This window comes from Thalassophryne amazonica, chromosome 5 (genome assembly GCF_902500255.1).
Source record: "Thalassophryne amazonica chromosome 5, fThaAma1.1, whole genome shotgun sequence".
NCBI classification, from domain to species: Eukaryota; Metazoa; Chordata; class Actinopteri; order Batrachoidiformes; family Batrachoididae; genus Thalassophryne; species Thalassophryne amazonica.
In genome coordinates, this window is record NC_047107.1 from 32,069,356 (window position 1) to 32,095,118 (window position 25,763).

At 45.1% G+C, this 25,763-nt stretch overlaps 1 protein-coding gene across 4 annotated transcripts in view; it reads left to right on the plus strand.

Moving 5' to 3' along the window:
• Positions 1-25,763, plus strand: part of inpp5l (inositol polyphosphate-5-phosphatase L) — a 220,721-nt gene that overhangs the window by 73,161 nt on the left and 121,797 nt on the right. For all 4 annotated transcript variants that reach the window (XM_034169913.1, XM_034169911.1, XM_034169912.1 and 1 more), the window contains exons 3-4: positions 289-389; positions 4,661-4,748. In XM_034169913.1, the coding sequence (XP_034025804.1) occupies positions 289-389; positions 4,661-4,748 (189 nt within the window). The remainder of the gene's footprint in view (positions 1-288; positions 390-4,660; positions 4,749-25,763) is intronic.

Sequence of the window (25,763 nt, forward strand, 5' to 3'; positions counted from 1 at the left end):
ACCTTCCTACCCCAGTTTTGTTTTTTTATGTTACAGGAAACAAACTATTTTTTCTTTTTCCCTCACTATGCTAAACTTATTTAAAAGCCTCTTCTGACTAACCCCAAACACAAACTAATAAAATAAAATTTTTACCAAAGTTTGTAAAACCTGTTACATAATGTTACAAATTACATTGAAAATATGACCCTTCATGGATAGTTTTTTTTCATCCTGCTGTTCCTATTTAGTTCCTCGCTAAGTTGCAGTATTGTGTTTTGTAAGCTGCTGTTCTGTTTTTCCTAACAGATTGTCCACAGTCACAAACCAAAATTCATCGCCCTCCACTTCCAAGAGGTGGGAGGGAAGGACTATATGGTTAATATGGGTCATGCAGAAAATTTCGTACGGTGAGATTCTAATTGTACTCATAATTTATGTTTTTGTGTTACCATCTTCTTTATGCAGTACATCTTTGAATTTAACACAAAATTCCTCTCTGTTATGTTATAATTTGCATCAAAGAAATTATTGCTTCATTGCTTAATGGCATGCATTTTATGTATTTTTGTATTTGCTTTTTGTTATGAGAAACCGTCTTTTAAAAAATGTGCAGATTACGTGATTTCCAACACCAGACATAAAATTTAAAGGGACTTAATTTTCTCTTTCTCCTTTCTAAAACCACAAACAGAGTTTTTGACAGTTTTTTGAAAATGCAGATAATACAAGTGATGGTACAAGGCGGGGTGGTAGACAAGTGGTAAAGCGTGCTTGTTTCAGTGTGGAAGGTCCCTCATTTAATCCCTGCCCATTCTCCAACATGGCATTTTATCAGGAAGGATATCCAGTGTGAAACTTTTGCCAAATCAAAGTACAGATCCACCTAGGATCTGCTTTGGCAACACCGAGGGCCCCTTCAAGAATAAGTACAACTCATGTCAACTCACAGCGAAACAGCTCGTATATGCGAACCACGAAACATTGCGCTGACTGGCAGGCGTGCACGGTCCCGGTGCGACGGTGTCTTTCGAGCAGGAACACAGTGCGAGCAGCCGTTTTTATGTGTTTCCACACAAGCACATACACGCGCATGTCCGTCAAAACACGGGATGTGTGCTGCAGCTGTGATGTCCAGAGCTGGAGATGTCTCAACAGCTATGGGCAGCCAGCCACGCCCCCTGACCTGTCAGCGCACAGACCAAGATGTCACTCTCTGATCAGATGAGAGATGCCTCGCCTGCAGGGGGTGAACCAGACGTACACGTGTTGGGGGGGAGCAGAGGTGGGGATGCGAAACACATGCACTCATGTGTTGTGGGGGGAAGCCAACACTCTGGCATGCCACATGTGCAACTTCACACTTGTGGGGCACTTCGAGAGATTTCACATCCAGCTCGACACTGATCATGTGCTGACTGTTGTCGTGTTAATAGTGCGAATGGCCACACATTTTCTAAGTGCTATGTGAGTGGTGTTAGATGTTTGTACATGTCACCTGGAGTTTGGCCGACACCTGCTGCGACAGAGTTTGATGGGTTTGCACAGCGCACACTCTGTCTCCCAGCTGCTGGTTGTACAAATAGTTGTAGCAACAAGTGTACAAGGCAGCTACAATTTTACACATTTTGCACACGATTCCTGCTTCATGAACACTTAACTCATTGAGTGCCAGCCATTTTCAAAGTTCAGAACATCCCAGTGCCAGGATTTCTTCAGCATTTGAGTGTTTTTTTTCAAGATCCATAGAAAATTGAGTTCTATGTCCATGTCAACGACAAACATACCACAAGAAAAGAAAAGAGAAGAAAAGAAATTGGCTCGATGATGAGTCTTTGGCGCGGGGCGTTACTATGGGAAAAGATGCGTTTTAGAGTCAATGGCATCGAGTGAGTTAATGTGTGAAGGGGCCCTGAGTGAAAACAAGGGAGAAGCTGAAGGTACTGAGGTTGCGGAATGTACAAGTATTCTTGATGTCACAGATTTTGCCACAAAAAAGAAAAAAAAAACTGACAAAGAAGAAGATGTTCCAGCTTCAGCATTGCAAAAAGAGGCAGTTTTTCATTATCACATTTTGGGCCTGATTTACTATGATCTTAGATATCATTTGCAAAATTGCATGGGCAAGCCAAAATTTTGTGCATTGGGACTCTGGCTTGGGAGTGCACACCCCATGTGGCTGAGTTTAACACACACACCATCAGTATCTGCTAAGGGCCTGGTCCCACTGGGGAGAGGATTAATTGCGCATGAATTGAGTATACAAAGTACGGGCATTCGTTGTCGTCCGCAACAATAATGGCCAAAAATGATAAATGTCCCAGTATGAATTACGGATATTTTAATAATGTATAGCGAATATATGATGAACAATCACGGTTGTATAACGCATGTAGTGAGGAAATGGATCCAATGCATTGCAGTTATCATGGCAGTATCACGGGTGTATTATGAATGCATCACGCACGTGTTGCGCGTGCACGGCATCTGCATTGCGGTCATAAAACAAGCGCACCCGGGCCTTTCGGCATCACTATTCACACCAACAGTACAGCCTCTGGAGCATTTGCTGGACTTGGACAAGTTGATTGGAGTAAGCAAGCAGTGAACAGGGGAATGCATCACGCACGTGTTGCGCGTGCACGGCATCTGCATTGCGGTCATAAAACAAGCGCACCCGGGCCTTTCGGCATCACTATTCACACCAACAGTACAGCCTCTGGAGCATTTGCTGGACTTGGACAAGTTGATTGGAGTAAACAAGCAGTGAACAGGGCGAGTGGTGACATCAGCGGATCACATCAGAGCGCAGCTCCTCTGAATGATTATAACAAGAAGTTAAATCTGTTATAAACATAGGAATAAATACTGTAACAGCTGCAGACAAGAAGGAAAAAACACGCAACTTTTATCAAGCCTTGATAATGTAAACAGGTCAAATAATTACCTTTTAAGACAGCTCAAATGCTTTCTGCAGCTTGGTAGCCGTTCATGCGCGTGCACGGCCCAGCTGCAGCTTCCTCTGTGATTCAGGAGGTGATTAGGGCCGTTTTCAACAGCCAGTTTGCAGAATAAAGTGATTAATCTGCCACAAAATTATTATTTTATATATGCGGCATCCAGCGCAGAGCGCGTGGCATGGCAGCCGGTAGAACAAAGAATGGTGTCCAGCTGTGAACACAGAGCATCTGATTTGCAGCAGATGCAAATCAGATGCAACGCAGACGTAATAAAAATGCTTTATTCGTGGCCAATCTGTATGCAGTCGCTATAACTGATTTTAGTCCGTGATGTGGACATGATAGGCACGCGAAATATCCGTTTCACACACTGTCCCAGTCTGCTGCCAAGCCGCAAATCCCTGTCAGTTGTGGATATCAGCAGATGACGGCGAATATACAGCGCATAGCTTGTTTGTGTATGTATGGAGTATGTAAGGTGGATGTCATCCGCAGCCAAAATTTTGTGCAGCTCAAAAATCCTGGCAGTGGAAAAACGTGCCTCTGCGGATAATTACGGACGTGTGCGGGTGTCGGCCGACTCAGACAAGCATGTTTTACGCATATTGCAGATGTTAAGCGAATATGAGCCAATTTTGTGTGCAATCCATACGCAAATCCTCCTAAACGCCAGTGGGACCGGGCCCTATATTTATTTTTAACCTTGATGAATTGTATTGCATGTGCAAATCTCAGCTATTTACATGTTCCTTTCCACAGTTTTGCGCACTCGGGTGAACAGACACTAACTTGCACATTCATGAAGGCAAACATGCTAAATGGATAATACACTCTATTTTGTGCAGTTGGAAGATGCAGCTGACACAAACACACTCAACAAGCTCATCAGGAACTCTGTCTTGTGGGTTGAGCTGGAGTCTGTGGTGGAGGTGTCAGAGAGGAGGATGTTGAACACCTCTCATCCCCTGCATGCCACAGTGACATCCTGTCAGAGCACCTTCAGTCACAGACTGAGACCACCAAGGTGCACCACAGAACGCCACAGGAGGTCTTTCCTACCTGTGGCAGTCAGACTGTAAAACTCCTCCCCCTGCTGCAGGAGGAATACATAATAAAGTGAGTTATTCAGTTACTCAGTTATGTGCAATATTGTCAAACATCTTGTGCAAATGTCTTCCAGTCAGTTCATATAAATTTGTTGTACTTATTGTAAAAAAAACCCCAAAACATAAAAAACACTTCACTGTTTCGGTAAAGTAAGTCCCTTCAGCTGCTCCCTTGTTTGCACTCGGGGTCGCCACAGCAAATCCAAGGTGGATCTGCATGTTGAATTGGCACAGGTTTTAAGCCGGATGCCCTTCCTGACGCAACACCACATTACATTGAGAAATGTGGCAGGGGTAGGATTTAAACCCGGAACCTTCTGCACTGAAACCAAGCGCATTAACCACTTGGCCACCACCCCTGCTCACTGTTTACTGTTTTGGTAATCTGGCAAAATAATTTCTATTGGGATAAATAAAGTTGATCTTATCTTAAGTTTTTGATTTACAAAGGGAAAATGGGAGGTGTATCAATTTTCATGTTAGTACCACTCGTTATTGCCAGTGGTACCTTTATTTTTATTTTTCAAATACTTTTCTTTTTGTCACTGTAGTTGAACAAACTAAGTTCAGATACTCAAATACAGGTCCCCATAATAAATACTTTTCTGTTTTCAGGAGCATCGAGAGCAGTGAGGAAATTAAACACTTTGACAGGTCCTGCATTTATGTGGACAGCCAGTTTCAAGCAGAAGAAAGCTTCACGGTGAGAACCAAACCACGTCACATTTATTCATACACTTGAAAATCACATATGCCTCAGAGGTGTGTGCAAACATCTGAAATTAATACAAATCCTTTCAAACAACATAATCTAAACTGAAAGACTAACTAATCCAAAACTACTCACCACCTATTCAAAAACTGGAAAAAATAGGAGTTTAAGCTTAGACTATAAAGGACAAAACAGAATCAGCCTGTTACAGTGCACCTGGAGAGTATTCACAGCACTTCACTTTTTCCACATTTTATGTTACAGCCTTATTCCAAAATGGAATAAATAATTTTTTTTCCTTAAAATTCTACACACACTACCCCATAATGACAATGTGAAAAAAGTTTTTTTTTAAAATATTTCGAAATTTATTAAAAACAAGGGCAATCAGATTTCTGATGTCCGCCAATCTGGATCCGGACCACCTCTGAAATTCAGTGGAGTCTTCCATGGCCTAATATCTATCAGTGGTGCAAATTTGGTGAGAATCTGTGAAGTAGTTTTGTAATCCTTCAAAGCCTATGTAAAGTGAAATCTAGATCCAGAATCCAGATCCGGATCAGCTCCAAAATTTAATGGCGTCTTTCGTGGCCTAATATGTATCTGTGTTGAAAATTTTGTCAAAATTTGTGCAGTATTTTTTACATAATCCTGCTAACAGGCAGACAGACTGACAGACAGACCAACAGTGTTGTGTGGGCCGCTGAAGAGGAGGTACTGCTGGCCCACCACCACCAGAGGGCGCCCTGCCTGGAGTGCGGGCTCCAGGCACCAGAGGGCGCTGCCGCATCATGGGAGTAATCTGGGTGACAGCTGTCACCCATCACCAAACACAGCTGTTTCCACTCAGCACCGAGGTATATCAGGAGGACGGCGTCTCCACCTCAGTGCCGAGATATCACCTAAGACCAAGGTAGTATTCTCTGCAGGTATACTTTGCATTATTACTTAAGACTGTCAAAACTGTTTTTCAGGACTGGTGACTACTAAGAACCTTATTCCTTGGATAAGTACTCACCTTCCTGCTGAACTTTGTCAAGAGGTGGAGGCGGCTTCTCCCCTCTCTGTAACTGGGTGCGTTCATCCACTCCTGTGTGTTGTTGCTCTCTCCTGCCAGCAGTACCGGATCCGACGAGCGGAGGCAGTGGCCACCTGGGAAGTCGGGACTTGGCGGTTCCAGTATTTCCAGGGTTCGGTGGCAGAGGAGATCTGGGTGGTTCCGGTTCGACTGAGACGGACGTCTCCTACCTTCGAGCCTGCCCACACGACACCAGCGGATTCGACCCTAAATTGTGTTTGTTGTATTACTCTTGCTTGTTCAGTAGTAAATCTTGTTATTTACTTTCTCCATTGTCCGTTCATTGCGCCCCCTGTTGTGGGTCCGTGTTCCAACACTTTCACAACAGGATATCTCGGCCAGCGTCATGGACCCCGAGGGGCGTCAACCGGCTGTTGAACGGCCAATGGAAGACCAAGACGCGGCGGAGGCTTCGGGAGGGGTAATCGGCGAGTTGCAGCGGATCCTCACCGCTTTCACCTCTCGGATCGATTCAATGACCGAGCAATACGTTCTCCTAAACCGCAGGGTGGAGGCTCTCGCCGCACACGTGGAGGCGCGCCCTTCGGGCGCCGCTGCGGCTCTCCCTCCCGAGGACCCTGCGCGTAAAAGTGACGTTCCACTGGTCGTTCAACGGTCCCTTCCTCCGTCCCCAGAAGCATACATAAGCCCTCCAGAACCGTACGGAGGCTGTGTGGAGACGTGCGCGGATTTCCTGATGCAGTGTTCGCTCGTCTTCGCACAGCGTCCCGTGATGTACGTGACTGACGCTAGCAAGGTAGCTTATGTAATAAATCTGCTTCGCGGGGAGGCACGCGCTTGGGCTACAGCGCTCTGGGAGCAGAACTCACGGCTCCTTCATACGTACGTTGGGTTTGTACGGGAGCTCAGAACGGTGTTCGACCATCCCAACAGAGGAGAGTCCGCTTCAACCGCACTACTGTCAATGAGACAGGGGCGTCGGAGCGCAGCTGCCTATGCAGTCGCCTTCCGCATCGCGGCGGCGAGATCCGGCTGGAATAGCACTGCCCTCCGCGCCGCCTTTGTAAACGGACTGTCACTGGTCCTAAAAGAGCATCTGGTGGCGAAGGACGAACCGCGGGACTTAGACGGGCTCATCGATCTAGTCATACGACTCGACAACCGGTTAGAAGAACGCCGTCGGGAACGAGGCGAAGGGCGTGGCCAGGCACGCGTCGTCCCTCTCCCTTCCGGTTCCGATCGAGCACCGCCTTCCCCACGCTCCACAGCCCCTGCACTCCGTGGGGTCACAGCTCCCCCTACTGACGAAGCTAGGGACACGAGTAGGGCAACATTTAGGGCACCAGATGCACAGAGGAAATGGACCCACGGAGCGTGTCTGGTTTGTGGTTCAATAGAGCACCATGTGAGAGACTGCCCCGAGCGGTCAAACGCCAAATGCCCGCCCCTAGAGACTGGGCCAGGGGTGGGTCAAAACATTCACGTGGGACACACCCACATTGCTACACGACTCCCAGTCACGATCCTGTTTGAGGATTCAACCCTGAAGGCCCCAGCACTGGTGGACACGGGCTCTGAGGGGAATCTGCTTGACAGTAGATGGGCCAGGGAGATAGGGCTCCCTCTGGTGGCTCTTACCTCGCCTGTGCAGGTTCGGGCACTGGATGGCTCCCTACTCCCACCAATTACGCACAAGACACCTCCAGTAACTCTGGTGGTGTCAGGTAACCACCGGGAGGTGATCGAGTTCTTCGTGACTAAGGCCACCTCCCGTGTGGTTTTAGGGTTTCCATGGATGCTTAAACACAATCCCCGGATTGATTGGCCGTCCGGGGTAGTGGTTCAGTGGAGCGAAACCTGCCATCGGGAGTGTCTCGGTTCCTCGGTTCCTCCCGGCTCCCAAGCTAAAGAGGAGGTCCGAGTCCCGCCCAATCTGAAGGCGGTGCCAGCGGAGTACCATGACCTCGCTGACGTGTTCAGCAAGGATCTGGCTCTCACGCTTCCTCCCCACCGCCCGTATGATTGTGCCATCGATTTGGTTCCAGGCAGTGAGTTCCCGTCCAGTAGGCTGTACAACCTCTCACGGCCGGAACGCGAATCAATGGAGACCTACATCCGGGACTCATTAGCTGCCGGATTGATCCGGAATTCCACCTCACCGATGGGCGCAGGTTTCTTTTTTGTGGGTAAAAAAGATGGCGGGCTTCGTCCATGCATTGATTACAGGGGGTTGAACGAGATCACGGTTCGCAACCGATACCCGTTGCCCTTGTTGGATTCAGTGTTCACTCCCTTGCATGGAGCCAAAATCTTCACCAAGCTGGATCTTAGAAATGCGTATCATTTGGTTCGGATTCGGAAGGGAGACGAATGGAAGACGGCATTTAACACCCCCTTAGGTCATTTTGAGTACCTGGTCATGCCGTTCGGTCTCACTAACGCTCCCGCGACTTTCCAAGCATTGGTAAACGATGTCTTGCGGGACTTCCTGCACCGGTTCGTCTTCGTATATCTAGACGATATACTCATCTTTTCCCCGGATCCTGAGACTCATGTCCGGCATGTCCGTCAGGTCCTACAGCGGTTGTTGGAGAACCGGCTGTTTGTGAAGGGCGAGAAGTGTGAGTTCCACCGCACTTCTTTGTCCTTCCTGGGGTTTATCATCTCCTCTAACTCCGTCGCCCCGGACCCGGCCAAGGTTGCGGCGGTGAGAGATTGGCCCCAACCTACAAGCCGTAGGAAGCTGCAACAGTTCCTCGGCTTTGCAAATTTCTACAGGAGGTTCATTAAGGGCTACAGTCAGGTAGTTAGCCCCCTGACAGCCCTGACCTCTCCAAAAGTTCCCTTCACCTGGTCGGACCGGTGCGAGGCCGCGTTCAAGGAGTTGAAACGGCGCTTCTCGTCTGCACCAGTTCTGGTGCAGCCCGATCCTAGCCGCCAGTTGGTGGTTGAAGTGGATGCCTCGGACTCAGGGATAGGAGCGGTGCTCTCCCAGAGCGGGAAGACCGATAAGGTCCTTCACCCGTGTGCCTATTTTTCTCGCAGGTTGACCCCCGCTGAGCGGAATTATGACGTCGGCAATCGGGAACTCCTTGCTGTGAAAGAGGCCCTCGAAGAGTGGAGACATCTGTTGGAGGGAACAGCCGTGCCATTCACGGTTTTCACTGACCATCGGAACCTGGAGTACATCAGAACCGCCAAGCGTCTGAACCCCAGGCAAGCCCGCTGGTCACTGTTCTTTGGCCGTTTTGACTTCCGGATCACCTACCGCCCCGGGACCAAGAATCAGAGATCGGATGCATTGTCCCGGGTGCACGAAGATGAGGTCAAAACGGAACCGTCGGATCCCCCGGATCCCATCATCCCGGAGTCCGCTATCGTGGCCGCCCTCACCTGGGACGTGGAGAAGACCGTCCGGGAGGCCCTGACCCGTGTCCCGGACCCCGGAAACGGACCAAAAAACAGACTATACGTCCCACCAGAAGCTAGGGCTGCAGTCCTGGACTTCTGTCACGGTTCTAAGCTCTCCTGTCACCCAGGGGTGCGAAGGACCGTGGCAGTCGTCCGGCAACGCTTCTGGTGGGCATCCCTGGAGACCGACGTCCGGGACTACATCCAGGCCTGTACCACCTGTGCCAGGGGCAAGGCAGATCATAGAAAAACCTCAGGGCAACTACAGCCATTGCCCGTGCCTCATCGCCCCTGGTCCCACATCGGCCTGGATTTCGTCACGGGTCTCCCGCCGTCCCAGGGAAACACTGTCATCTTCACGATAGTGGACCGTTTCTCCAAGGCGGCCCACTTCGTGGCCCTCCCGAAGCTCCCTACGGCCCAGGAGACAGCGGACCTCCTGGTCCACCACGTCGTCCGTCTGCATGGCATACCATCAGACATCGTCTCCGATCGTGGTCCCCAGTTCACCTCACATGTCTGGAGGAGTTTCTGCCGGGAACTGGGGGCCACGGTCAGCCTCTCGTCTGGGTACCACCCCCAGACCAACGGGCAGGCAGAGCGGGCGAATCAAGAACTGGAGCAGACACTTCGCTGTGTGACAGCCGCGCACCCGACGGCCTGGAGTACCCATCTGGCCTGGATCGAGTACGCCCACAACAGCCAAGTGTCATCAGCCACCGGCCTCTCCCCGTTTGAGGCGTGCTTGGGGTATCAGCCCCCCTTGTTTCCGGTGGTTGAGGGAGAGGTCGGTGTGCCCTCGGTCCAGGCCCACCTACGGAAGTGCCGTCGGGTGTGGCGGGCCGCCCGCTCTGCTTTGTTGCAGGCCCAGACGAGGGCGAAGAAACATGCAGACCGGCGACGGGCCCCGGCTCCCAAGTATCGTCCTGGGCAGGAGGTCTGGTTATCCACCAAGGACATTCCCCTACAGGTTACCTCTCCTAAACTGCAAGAACGATACATCGGACCATATAAAATCCTCAAAGTCATCAACCCCGCCGCAGTGAGGCTCCAGCTCCCGGCCCTCACTGCGGATCCATCCAGTTTTCCATGTTTCCCGGATCAAGCCTCTTCGCACCTCACCCTCTGCACCCCGGGTCCGGCACCGCCTCCTGCCCGGATCATCGACGGAGCACCGGCTTGGACTGTCCGCCGGCTCCTTGACGTCCGTCGGATGGGCCGGGGTTTTCAGTATCTGGTGGACTGGGAGGGGTACGGCCCCGAGGAGCGCTCCTGGGTGAAGAAGGGCTTCATCCTGGACCCGGCCCTCCTGGCCGACTTCTACCGTCGCCATCCGAACAAGCCCGGCCGGGCGCCAGGAGGCGCCCGTTGAGGGGGGGGTCCTGTTGTGTGGGCCGCTGAAGAGGAGGTACTGCTGGCCCACCACCACCAGAGGGCGCCCTGCCTGGAGTGCGGGCTCCAGGCACCAGAGGGCGCTGCCGCATCATGGGAGTAATCTGGGTGACAGCTGTCACCCATCACCAAACACAGCTGTTTCCACTCAGCACCGAGGTATATCAGGAGGACGGCGTCTCCACCTCAGTGCCGAGATATCACCTAAGACCAAGGTAGTATTCTCTGCAGGTATACTTTGCATTATTACTTAAGACTGTCAAAACTGTTTTTCAGGACTGGTGACTACTAAGAACCTTATTCCTTGGATAAGTACTCACCTTCCTGCTGAACTTTGTCAAGAGGTGGAGGCGGCTTCTCCCCTCTCTGTAACTGGGTGCGTTCATCCACTCCTGTGTGTTGTTGCTCTCTCCTGCCAGCAGTACCGGATCCGACGAGCGGAGGCAGTGGCCACCTGGGAAGTCGGGACTTGGCGGTTCCAGTATTTCCAGGGTTCGGTGGCAGAGGAGATCTGGGTGGTTCCGGTTCGACTGAGACGGACGTCTCCTACCTTCGAGCCTGCCCACACGACACCAGCGGATTCGACCCTAAATTGTGTTTGTTGTATTACTCTTGCTTGTTCAGTAGTAAATCTTGTTATTTACTTCTCCATTGTCCGTTCATTGCGCCCCCTGTTGTGGGTCCGTGTTCCAACACTTTCACAACAAACAGGAGCAATCAGAGATTTCTGACATTTGCCAATCCGGATCCGGATTACCTCTTCATTCAGTGAATTTTTCATGCCCTAATGTGTTTCTGTAGTGCAAATTTGGTGAGAATCTGTGAGGTAGTTTTGACATAATCCTTAAAAGCCTACAAAGACAAACTTGATCCACAATCCAGATTTGAATCACCTCCAGAATTTAATGGCGTGTTAATCACCTGTTTTATGTGCACAGGTAGAAGCAATACATGATAAGACTTTTACTCACTGAAGCCAGACTTTTTCACCTCTGGAACTGAAGAGTGATGCATTTTGGGCACAAAGGGCACGAGAGGGTATATGAAGTTGTGAAAGAGCTGCACAAAAGGGGCACACCCATCTAGTACTTTATATGTTTTCAGTAACAATACCAAGTCTGAGCTGATGTAAACAGAGAGCCAATGAAGTGCAGCACATCTTGGAGTAAGTCTATTCTGCTTCCACTAGAGGGGGCCCTCCTCCATGGAAGCACTCTGTTGGTTTTAGTTGCATGAGGCACTTTTATAAACGTTCCTGTGTATATACTGTTTTAGGTTTTAGTTTCTCTGCACAATGAAAAAAAACATCCATCTGACTACAGTAGGAAAATATGAAAGGAAAGTGAATGGAAAATAATAAAGCAGCAGTTAGTCAACTAGTTCAGTGTACAAATGATGTAAAGTGTTTATTCAGTGGGTGTTTAATGTCCTGTATGTTTGGTTGGATGTTTTATTAACTCCAGGAACAGATTTTTGCATTGTAACCTCCTGTGTGTTACTTAATCAGTATAATTACAATTTGATTTCAGCTAAATAACATTCAGTTGATTAAACACAGGTTCATGAAAACTACAAATGTATCTTTTTTTCTTATGAGTTTAATTTCCCAATACAGTTTAATGCAGCAGAATTTGAAACTGTTCTGTAGAACATTTACAGCAGCCTTGAATGCAGTGCTGTTTTACGAGGAACACAACATGGACATTAAAATAAATTCATTATTGTAATGGATTACTTATGTCAAGAAGATTTAAGTATCGCCAAGTTGATTGTGGAACCACACCACAATGAGCTTAAAGTAGTGTCATGTGCAGCCCCAGCACAGGGGTTAGGGTTTCACTCTTTGCGTGGGTGTTCTGCTTTTTCCTTTCATTAGTTTGTACTTTATCATGTTAGTCTGTTTGGTTGTGTTTATTGCTTTGTTTACTATTTAGTTACTGGTTTCATTCTTTATCTTATCATTTAGTTAGTCATTCAGTTATTTATTGCGTTTCCTTGTGTTACACTTTCATCACTGATTCATTCTTTGGTTATCATTTATTCTGTAGTCTCTAGGTTTGTTTATTCTCTGTTTATCATCTCATTTGTGTTATCAGTTATGCAGTAGTATCAGGTTTTGTTTTCTGTTAATTATTAGTCTTTGTTTGTTTTGTCATCTGCTTGTATTCTTCAATCATAGTCAGCTCCAGTTTAGTTTTGTCTTAGTGTTTGTTTATTGTCCGATTCAGTTCTTATGTCATTTATCTTCTGTGTTATCTGCTGGTTGCTTTTTGTTCTCATGTTCATGCTTAGTTCTGGTCTTGTTCATTATGGTATTTTATTCTGTTCTTAGTTGCTGTTCATGCTCTATTCTTAGTCCTCTGTTTCTGTTTGATCTCTGTTCAGTTTGCCCTCACGCCCATCTGTTTTGGTTCACTTCACATCACTGTACCTGCCTCGTATCTTTCACTCACACTCTTGCCACCAGCTCATGTGTCTTTGTCTATTACATCACTCCACTCTGTGTTTCCCTTCCTTCACTATCTTGCACAGTGTTTAATCTTTGTCCACTAGCCACACCCCCTTTCTAGAATCTTCACACATGCACCTTGTTACCTAATCAGTCTGAACATGCACTTCGTTTACACCACCTGTTATTTAAGCCTCCACAGTCTCACAGCTCACTGCCAGATTGTTGTCTCTGTACACTCTCCAGCTCAGTTCCTTGCTCAGTTTTTGCCTATCTGTATTCTGACTCTGCCTTGTTTGTTGACGTTGTTGCAGCTTTGCCTTGGATAGCCTATACACCATGTTTTTTGACCTGTGCCTGTTATTGAACTACGTCTCAGCCTCTCGCCATTCTGATACCTTTGCTTTGCTGCTGGACTCCCCGTGTACCGACCACCTGCCTGTTTCTCTTATTAAATCTTTTGAACTCTATCAGTCGTGTGAGATTGCATTTGTGTCCACCTGGTTTGTGCCACGCCTGATAAGTAGTAGCAAGGGTACTTAACTTCTTATTCAGTTTTAATGATTTCGAAGGTGGTTTCCAGTGATCCAACACAAGATATTTCTATATTTTGGCCTCAAACATCAAAATAATGGGTTTGGTCCTTTAACTGCTTGGGTAACTTTGTAGCTGAAGTTTGGTGATCTTAATGCACTTGATGTGTCATTACAGGACGTGGCATGGGTCATAAGCTCGCAGACTCAGAAATCTATTTCCTGTTTACAGTCTTTTTTCAATGACCACAGGTGAAAGATAAAGTTTATTTTCCAGCTTCAAAAACCCAGGGGTATTGTTGACCCCTTCAGCATCTATTCTTCTTGCTTGCTCATCATGGCCATTATGATTTCTGAAAACATACACTGTAAAAAAAATTCCCTTTAACTTACAGTAAATGTCTGGCAGCTAGTTACCAGCTTTATACTATTATTCTACAGTATTACTATACTATTATTCTACAGTGTGCCTAAATGAAATGGTAAATGGACTGCATTTATATAGCACTTTTCCATCTGCATCAGACGCTTAAAGGGTTTTACAATAATGCCTCACATTCACCCCGATGTGAGGGTGCTGCCATACAAGGTAGTCACTACACACCGGGAGCAACTAGGAGATTAAGGACCTTGCCCAAGGGCCCTTAGTAATTTTCCGGTCAGGCTGGGATTTGAACCGAGGATCCTCTGGTCTCAAGCCCAAAACTTAACCACTTCACCATCACCTCCCCACTGCCTACTGTAACATACAACATTTATTAGTTGAAAAGATTACAGTACTGCTCCTCTGCTAAATTACAGTTAGCAGCTGTCATTGCCAGACTACTTCTGTGAGAAACACATGAAAACAATTCAGTGAGATTTTATTGGGCTTCTTCCATTTTGCTTGGGGTCACCAAAGGAGGTTTAGTTTGGGATTCACATGTCCAACTTTGAACCAGAAGACTCCGGTGGACCTGGCGCCATGTCCCTTGCAGATGTCGTCAGGAGTGAATGAGATTCACCGTGAGATGTTGTTGGGCTGTCATGGCTGATATGCCTATATAGTGTTGCATGCAGTGGCGGTCCTAGAGTGATTTACTCCCCGGGCGTGACCCCCTGCGTGCGCACCCCCCCGCGCACTGGCTACCATGTGGCTACGTGGCTACCACCTCCGCCCCACCACCCATGAAAACACTAACTTTGTCCAGAACACCCACAATCCCACAAATTAACTCACAACAGCTATTTTCAAGAACAAATTTCCGGTTTTAATGACTACTGCAATAACAAACACAAAGAAATTGGCACAGTCTAATGTGTCATCATCCATGGACTTATCTGCAATGATCATCTCAAAAGTTTGCAGGAGGCATCATAATTGTTTGCCACAGTGCTCACTATCCGTGATGTGAAATTCCATTGAGTAGGAGCATTTCTGGGCAACCTTGAGCAGCCTGCAGACTCAAGAAAAGACATCCTATTTGTGGATTTTGAGAAAAATGTGGCAAACCCAGAGAGTGATGCAAAAAATATTCTGCACTCAGATAAGCATTTAGCCCCCTGAGACAGAACCAGATTCAGTCTGTGTGCATAGCAATGCACAAACATTGCACTGGGGGCTATTGCTTTAACTTTGGCCTGCAAACCATTGAAAGCTGAAGCCATGACAGCAGCCATGGCTTCTTCGTAAGGAAGACTATCAAATGGCTTCGCCAAAATCCGGTCCACAACATTCAAATTGTCTGCCATTATGTGCAGCTTGCTACCTAGCTAGCTCGCTAGCTGGGACTGGCGCGAGGCTAGTGTGAAGTTTGTCCGCCTGTGAGTGCTTTGTGACTGTGGAGGCAGTGGTGTAGTCTACATTTTTGAAGTGGGTAGACTGTGTTTTTTGCCCGTCATCAACCTCGTGCGTATGCACCCCCGGTTATTAACATTTTTACCACCATAACAACAAATAGATCTATACTTTCCATCTGATCATTTATATTCTATATTTGCCACTATAAATGTGAGAAATGTGTCAGAATGTAAGTAAGTAATTTGCACCAATTGCAAAATACAGTATACAACAGTAAATCTTAAAGAGTGATTAAAAAATACAAAGATCAAATACATTTATTTTTTGGCATCTGAAAACTTAATTTAACAAAGAAATTTAATCAGGTCATAAACCAGGAATAAACAATGTTTAAATCCAGCCAAAAGTATCATATGCAAGCTACTGTGTATTAACAGTAAATAAGACAACTTTAAGTCACAGTCACTCAAAAAAAAAAAAAAAAGACTGCGACTCCTTGTTATTAAGAAAGAAAAGTTCTCTTAACAATAATAAGGAGCAGATTATTGCCTCCCAACTAACTATATTGCAAGAGTTCACTTTTCCTCCTTCTATTTAGTATCGGATATGAGCCTGTACTGTCAAATTCAGCAGCTGCAAGATTCACCCTTCATATAATCCGCATGTCCCCATGTTGTTTGTGTACAGTTTAGATGCATAAACAAAAACAAAACAGAACACACCGGTCTACATGAGCATGCACCAGCTGCAGAGCCTCACGCCTCCTACCACAATCCCTGATGAAGTTGACAGTCCATCATGAGGTCCAGACGGGGGACTGGAACCTGTAGACTTTGTGGTCCATAAGGAAACCTACCCAGTATAAATAAACTAGTATTAGTATACCTTAAGTTCCATTAAAACAGCAGCTAGGCTGAAGGACAGAAGACGGGACAGAAGCTAGCTCCCAGAAAATTCACATACAACAATGAAAATATGGTAGATGCTTTACTTTGCAGAAACCTTTTCAACCCATGACAAAAACACTGTAGGCCAAATCAGTGGCACAAAAGTACAGTATGAAGAACCATGCAAGTAATACTGCAGAGTATGCCACTTACCAATTCCAGTCTTTTTAAAACTAAACTACAGATGAAAGGTTTCTAAAGAACCATTTATTGATTTATTTAGCTATTTTAATTACAAGTGTTCTAAACCTTTTTAACAGTAATCAGAAATTCTGAAGTAACAAACAACAACAAAAAACATTTCCATTGCTACATAAATGAGCAGCCTCTGACACATTTGTTTTTTTACAGGTCGGTGGTTTCTGCCACTAGTCTTCCATGTTTTGGCCCGACGCGTTGTTCCTATTGGACAACGCAAAGGTACGTCACAGCTCAGAGCATCGAAAGTTGGATTGGATTGAACTGATGCGTCAGACAGCCGACAAGTGGCAATGCGCGCTCCCGTCAGAAGTGTCGGTTTAGCTCGGCTTTTGACGCGACGCTTATGACGCATCTAAAAAGCAAAAAGCATCTCATTGAAAATAATGCTTTTTAGACCGTTTTAAGGCCCATTAGCTTAGTGAACAAATAAAAAAACTAGCTCGTAGCCCACTTACCAGCAATGCAGACAACGCAAGGTTTATCTCCTCCCCTCAGGGTGCAAACCTCATCAATCCGCCCTGAAGCAGCAGGTGGACATTTTCGAAAAAAAAATCTAAAACCGAGGCCTGTTTTCTTTTCATTTTTTTCGGGTAATAATCACCATCGATACTTTATCATTATTCTTGTTTGTGTGTGGCTTTCGCTGATTAGCTGGTAGCCCAGCCCCCATCTATCTATGAGCCAATTAAAACTCTTATCTAGAGACACTGAGCGTCGGATGGGCGGAACAAAGCCCAGCATTTATCCAGTGACTCGTCTTGTTTCGCTGCAGTCTTTGCTTCGCTATTGAACTCTGTGGACGCTCAGCGTCCACACTGTTTAAAGCACTGTGAAGCTGCGGGAATGAGTGAGAGGAAAACCACTGTGGGACGGGGGTGGAAGGTGGGGGCGCCGCTCTGTCGTAACGTAACCACGAACCCCCCCGTCAGGACAACCCCACCCCGGTTTTTTTTTTTCTCTTTTTTTTTTTTTTTGACTTTTTTTTTTTCCGCACGGTCGAGCACTGAGTTTCTCAAAATGCTGCAATCAGGATATCCATTGAGTTCACATATATCACAGTATCATCCATGAAGTCAAGGTGATTAAAACGTTCCTTGCCAACAGCGGCACCTAAGCTGCTTGTTTACACAATCCTACCCAACAACCAGCCCATGCAAGCACTGAACAGTATCGGAGCCAAAACACATCCCTGACATATGCCAGTATTCACTGGGAAAAGAGGTTCTGACCCCACTTTTCTTTATATTCACATATATTAATTATAAAATGTAATCTCTCCTGAAATCACAACTTCCCCCAAACTTGAGACATATTATGTGCTGTGCTCTGTATGTTTGGTGCCATCGTGGGATCACCACTAAGTTTTTAATTTAATTTTTTTTTTTTTAATAACAGGTTTGTTGGAGGATATATTTTCTGAAAAAGGCCCCAAGTGAAGACAGTAACTAGGTATTACTTAAGCTATTAACCCTTACTCCTCCCAGGTGATAGCTTCACAGTGGACGCCTGACATTGGGAGTCAATGGCTGCATGTGTAGACTGAGGTGTGTGAGGTAAAAGGGGAAAGTGAATGGTCTGGTGTCGGAGGGACAGGCCAAACTCAATACATTTAACTCTAGATTAAAACTATTGATCCCAACCCATTTGTGCACAATAAATAAGGTGTGAGGGGGGTGGAAGACAGCTGGGACTAAGATTCCCCTGCGCCTGAAGTGTTTGCACCCTCCGTTTCGTGCCCTGAAAGGGTTGCAGCCCCCCCTCACCCATGCCTCATTCTCATTTCGTCCGTGCCACCTGCATTGATTTTCAATTTGTTTCCCCTTGGCTGTGGCTCATCAGTTATATGGCCAAGAGTGAGAGAGTTTGGGGGGGTTCTTCTTTCAGAGGGGCTGCAGAAGTACAGGGGCCAGACTTGGGTGCATTCCTGGTACAAATGGTGTTTTCATAAAAAAATCACTTCCAAGTCAATATTTTTTTATTAAACGGTGCACAAACCTGATTGATGAAGATGGGTGTTTGGCCGAGTATATGGAGGAGAATGTGTGTGTGTGTGTGTGTGTGTGTGTGTGTGTGTGTGTGTGTGTGTGTGTGTGTGTGTGTGTGTGTGTGTGTGTGTGTGTGTGTGTGTGTGTGTGTGTGTGTGTGTGCGCGCGCATGCTTTCTGTACTGTTTGAGAGTAACACTGCTACTGGTTCAACATAAACTCAGCCTAAGATTAAATTGCTGTAGCTCATTAAAGTAAAACCCAAATTCCAATGAAGTTGGGACATTGTGTGAAATGTAAATAAAAACAGAATACAATGATTTGAAAACCCTCTTCAACCTATATTCAATTGAATACAACACAAAGACAAGATATTTAATGTTCAAACTGATAAACTTTACTGTTTTTGTGCAAATACCACCACTTTGTGAACAACTGCATGAAAAAAATAGTCCAACAGTTTAAAAACAATGTTTCTCAATGTTCAGTATTACAAGGAATTTAGGGATTTCATCATCTACAGTCCATAATATAATCAGAAGATTCAGAGAATCTGGAGAACTTTCTACACGTAAGTGGCAAGTCTGAAAACCAACATTGAATGCCTGTGACCTTCAATCCCTCAGACGGCACTGCATTAAAAAGCAACATCATTGTGTAAAAGATGTTACCGCATAGGCTCAGGAACACTTCAGAAAACCACTGTCAGTTAACACAGTTTGTCGCTACATCTACAAGTGCAAGTTAAAACTCTACCATGCAAAGTGGAAGCCATACATCAACAACATCCAGAAACGCTGCCGCCTTCTCTGGGCCCAAGCTCATTTGAAATGGACAGACGCAAAGTGAGAAAGTGTGCTGTGGTCTGATGAGTCCACATTTCAAATTGTTTTTTGAAATCATAGACGTCGTGTCCTCCGGGCAAAAGAGGAAAATGACCATCCAGATTGTAACCAGCGCAAAGTTCAAAAGCCAGCATCTGTGATGATATGGGGGTGTGTTAGGGCCGATGGCATGGGCAATTTACACATCTGTGATGGCACCATCAATGCTGAAAGGTACATCCAGGTTTTGGAGTAACACATGCTGCCATCCAAGCAACGTCTTTTTGAGGGACGTCCCTGGTTATTTCAGCAAAACAATGCCAAGCCACATTCTGCATGTGTTACAACAGCGTGGCTTCGTAGTAAAAGAGTGCAGATACTAGACTGGCCTGCCTGCAGTCCAGACCTGTCACCCATTGAAAATGTGTGGCGCATTATGAAGCACAAAATACAACAACGGAGACCCCAGACTGTTGAACAACTGAAGTCGTACATCAAGCAAGAATGGGAAAGAATTCCACCTGCAAAGCTTCAACAATTAGTGTCCTCAGTTCCCAAATGCTTATTGAGTGTTGTTAGAAGGAAAGGTGATGTAACACAATGGTAAACACACAATGTCCCAACCTCATTGGAATTGGGGTTGTATTTAAAAGAAAGCAAAGTGTTAATATTCCTTTAAAACTCACCGTGGTTGTGCTGCTGTTTTTAGCCGAGGTGCTACAACAATCTGAGGACACAACAATCTGACACATACTGCTTTTTCAACTTAAAACTCTCCGACCTGCTACACAAAAGAGTGGACTAAATGCTTGTCACATCCAGAGCTGGTATATTGAAAATGTGATTGGAATACTGGTACACATACCAGTCAATCAGAGTGTTGATATTTTGGTGACCTGATGTAGACCCATACAGAATATCTGTCCAACAGACAACCATGTCCTCAAGGGGCACAACAGAAGAGTTATCCAAAAACTAGTGCTGTCAGGTGATTAAAAAATTAATCTAATTAATTACAAGCTAAATTAATCACATTTAATTTCATATATAATTTTGTGATATATATCCCCCTCCAATTGCAAGGCACATACAGCATGTATACAGCAAATGCAAGAAGAATGACCAGTAAACTATTACAGAAATATTTTAATGTATAAAATGTATATTTTGAGGTGTATTTGAAAAATTGTGTATTTGAGTATTTTACTGCAGTCTATGAACCTTGCAAAAATAGTGCATCATGAACATACTGAGCTGCATTACAAGTGTATTTTCAACAACTTTTATCACCTCAATTAAGGTGGTGGTGTGTGTGATGTAGCAGTTTGTAGTTTGCATGTCAGGGTTTTTTTTTCTAATTTTAGAATACACCTGTAATCCTGGGCCATTGAGAAAGAGTGTGGGTGTGTGGGTTTGACATGGTGGGCTTTTAATAATCTGAGGTAAAATTATAGCATCTGCGGAGTGGGTTATTTGTGTTACATATGTCACAGGTGTTAAACAAGCTGTGTCAGTTATAAATTCTGATTATATCAGAGGAATATCTGTGAAAACACTCATAGAATTGCAGGACCTTAGAGATGTTGAGCATTAAATATCAAACATGAAAATGTAAAAGGTAGACAAAAAGTGATTTGGCACAATATGAGCCCTTTAATAATTACAGTGCCCTCCAAAAATATTGGCACACTTGGTATTTCACATATTTTGATTTGTTTATGCCATTACAAATACAAAAAAATTAAACATTTCTAAAATGATCTTCCTTAAACTCAAACTGAAAGCAAATCTCTACAGCTTGATATAAATTCATTAAAAATATAAAAGCTAAGCTGATGGGTTGCATAAGTAATGGGACTCTTTGATATAGTACCTCTAAATCATCAGTTTTATTGCCAGTTTTCTTCAGACAAGTCAGGGGGTGGATACATGAACATTTCCAAGTCACTGAAAATGTCTTGAACTTTATTTACATCAATTAAGAAGAAATACAAACAGTATGGCACTATATGGTAAATCTGTGTGGAGTAGACAGTTTTCAAAAACTGAGTGACTGTGCAAGAAGGAGAAGAGTGAGGAAAGACACAGAGACACCCAGACAACCCAGAAGAAGCTTTAGGCTTATCTGGCTGTGATTAGAGAAGCTGTGCATAGTGTATGTTTTGCATTTTGTATCCCCAGTTATATAGCTTCATGATGAAGTGTTATACAGGAGGAACTTTCAGGTCTTCTTAAAAAGAAGACCTGAAAGTTCAGCTACAGTTCGCCAGAAGGTACATCTGAGATGCAAGCCTAGATTTGATGTTTTGGTGAAAAAAAATCCTCTTGAAGATCTTGAAAATCCCCTTCAAGAAAATCTTATTAGGTCCAGGACCATTACATTTTTAAATATTCATCATTGAACAATAAAGCCTGGATGAAAAACAGCATGAAGGTGCTTGTTTTAAATTAAAGTCTAAAACGTCAGTTTACACAGAAACCCCATGTTAGCTATATCGATGGCTGTTATAAAAGCAAGTTACTTTTGAAAGAAAAGTATTTAACTTTTGACTTACATGTTGAGCTGAGTACCAGGGATCATTAACAAGGCTGTTTTTTTTTATTCCTTATGTCAGAGAACAAACTAATCTTTTTTTATTCCTTATGTCAGAGAACAAACCAATCCATATGCTGTGGATGTATAAATGTGCAAAATGTGTTGTCACGCAGAGTTACAGTACACCAAATAACCACTGGGCAGGATTGACAAAATGTTCAAAAGCAGAAAGTGTCCACACACCAGTAACACTTTATTTACCAACCAAGTAAGTGACGTCTCAACAAACCAGATCTAAGTGTAATTCATTTATGATAGGAGCTGTGCTTAATCTAAGTTACATATTATTTTGACAGCCATACCAAAAAACACAAGCAGAGATTCAAAACACAAAGATCTGTCATACCAGGCAACCTAATCTGGAAACAGTGTGGGTCAGTAACACAGAGAAACAGCGTGAGAGAGCAGGCATTAAGTGAGGCAATCTGGCGAGGGAGGAACACATTGTGAATGGTTATAAATGTTGACAAACAATTAAGATCAAATTGGTGAAACACGCAAACCTAGAAACCACACTGCAAAAACTGTCCCTCTCAAAATAAGGCAAATACTCCAGAATCTAGCCATATTGTCTTGTATTAAGCAAAAAAAAAAAAGAAAAAAAAATCTGCCAATGGGGTCAGAAAAATTTACTTGGTTAGAATTCTCAAAACTAACAAAATGTCTGGGCACTGAATAATTAAAATGTGCCTTAAAACTAGACAGAATTGTTATTTTAAGACTAGCCTCTGTTTTAAAATAAGGACAACGATCTTGTTCCTTTACTTGGATAATTTGAACTCCATTGCCTTTCCTTTTTACTGGTTAAATACAGCTTGATGTTAGCTGGAAAAACGTATTAAGAAAAAGTGAGATACATTTTCCCAAAATAAGACATTTTTTCTTTTGTTAAAATGCTTGACAAGATTATTTTTCAATTTAGACAAAAATTAAGTCAAATTTTCTTTAAACAAGTCTTTTTTTTTTTTTTACTTTCTTAGATATCAGTTTTTGCAGTGGCAGTGAACAAGAAGTAAAGCTACACAGAGAAAACATGGAGAAGACATCAGAGTAAAAGCCCAAAAATGATCAGAGGAGTCTCACTTGAGAATGCGAGGAATAGCTAAAACGTCAGAGAATCATGAGAGAGCAACAGAACACTGAATAATAATATGCGGGAGATAACAGCAGAACTTGAAACAAACACCAGAAACATGAACCATGATACTGTCCACTCTAACACCACAAGTTTAGTTTGGATAAGTTGGCCCCTAATTGCTGCTCACTGCTGACCATAGAGACACGTCTATTTTATTGGAAGAGGATGACTTTGGCATTGAAGATAAATGATCTCTTCAGGGAAAGATCTCTCAAGCTCAGGCTGCAGGAGGGGGGTTCATAGTAGTCTGTCACGGCCCAAGCCTGTTGAGTGCCGGCTGATTTTTCTTTGGCCCCCAGTCACATCAGCCGCTCTGGCAGACAGCAGGCCTACTGCTTAATACCTTTTAAATTGTTTTAATTTTCTGTCTTTATTGATCTCGCAAGGCATGATTAATCAGATCAGTGGAGCAGGCAGTTAGTACATTAAAAATTGTCAGCCCATGTCAGGGATGATTGGGTGCTAAAGTGTGTGTATGAGGAGCAGTCATACACTTGGTCATACGTCTCCATTCTTTAAAGTTTCATATGTGTCTTTGGGTCACTGATGTTGTGTATCATTCAATACAAAGCTCACCATTCAGTGCACATGGTGTGAAAAGAGAGGTTCATCATCACAACAGCACTGATGATTACTGCTGTTTTTTTTTTGTTGGCACATCATTCGGTTATTTTGCTTTTATTGGTGTTTTGTGTTCCGCGCTGCTGATAAAGCCCTTGAAATGGCAGCTGTCAGTTGTCTAGTGCCAGATGGATCATTTTTTTTATTTTTATATTTTTTTGTTAGCCACTCTGTGGTTTTGCCACTTTGAAAATCCATTGAGTCGTTACATCATTTAACATTTAGAACTGAATTCTGGCTTTTGTGTTTCTGATATGAATGCGTAATGAATGATAGGTGACTGAGAGAAATGTAATACTAATATTTTATTTTGATAGTAAGAACTTTGGCCATTTGTTAAGGCCCCTTCACACATAACACGATTGAGGCAGAATGGCGGATGAAGGCGGAATTGCATGCCACTCGTGAAAAATCGGAGCTGCCTCAAATGCCTCGTACACCTGTCAACTGTTGTGTGGGCCGCTGAAGAGGAGGTACTGCTGGCCCACCACCACCAGAGGGCGCCGCCGCCCCACAGGAGCAGCCTCGGTAACAGCTGTCACCCATCACCTGAGACAGCTGATGGCAATTATCACTGGGGTATATCAGCAGGACGGCATCTCCACCTCATCGCCGAGATATCGTTCTACCTGGAAGGTAATAATCTCAGCTGACTGCTTGACAGTAACCTTTGTGATTTTTGTGAGTGATTGCAGACTTTTTTCTCCAACGAGAGGTGGAGGTAGCTTCCCTGCCGTACAGGTTGCTGGGTGCAAACGCGCCCACGTTAATTGTGTTCTTGTTCCTCGCCAGCAGTACCAGGTCCGACACGCGGAGGCAGTGGCCACCTGGGAGTTCGGAACTTGGCGGCTCCAGTATTCCCGGGGTCCTGTGGCGGAGGAAACCGTGTGGTTCCGGTTCTACTTTGGAGAGGCATCTCCTATCTTCGAGCCTGCCCACACGACACCTTTGTGAATTGACCTTTGTCCATTGTTGTAATTTGTTGTGTTTGTTGTGCACGTTCGCAACAGTAAAGTGTTGTTATTTGACCTATTCCATTGTCCGTTCATTTGCGCCCCCTGTTGTGGGTCCGTGTTCCTACACTTTCCCAACATCAACACAACCATTCGCGCACACTAGACAGACAGCGAGTGCCCTGTGAGTACCCATTTGATCCCCCTCTCGGCAGGTGTCGGCTGAATTCCAGTTGCCACACATGAACATCCAACACCACTCACTGGATACTTAGAAAAGATGGGGCTATTTGCGCTCCCAGCACAAGAGTAGAGTGCAGATAATGACATTTGAGCTGTTTGTGAAAATTGTCTAAGTACCCCACGAATATGGCGTTACCAAGCAACACACATGGGTGTGACTGTGCCAACCCCCCCCCCCCCCCCCAACACACATGTGGCGTGCCAGTGTGTTGGCTCCCCCCTCAACATAGGTGGCGTGCGTGTGTATTGCTCCCCCCCCCCGCAACACATGTGGTGTGAGGTGGGGGGGGGGGGGGGGGACACTGGCATGACATGCTGATATTTATGTACAGACAAGATCATGGGGAGCAGCCAAACATGTCTGAGCACGCACGGCACAGCAAGGCGCCTCTCAGCTGATCGCCGGCCAGCCACTCACTGACAGCTGGAAATGACGGCTCAGTGCACACAACGTGCTAAGTTAAAAACTAGGGTTGCGTATTGAGAACCGGTTCTTTTTGGGGTATCGTTAAGAATTGATTTGATCCACCGATATCAATCAATCAATCAATCAATCAATTTTTTATATAGCGCCAAATCACAATAAACAATTGCCCCAAGGTGCTTTATATTGTAAGGCAAGGCCATACAATAATTATGTAAAACCCCAACGGTCAAAACGACCCCCTGTGAGCAAGCACTTGGCTACAGTGGGAAGGAAAAACTCCCTTTTAACAGGAAGAAACCTCCAGCAGAACCAGGCTCAGGGAGGGGCAGTCTTCTGCTAGGACTGATTGGGGCTGAGGGAGAGAACCAGGAAAAAGACATGCTGTGGAGGGGAGTAGAGATCGATCACTAATGATTAAATGCAGAGTGGTGCATACAGAGCAAAAAGAGAAAGAAACAGTGCATCATG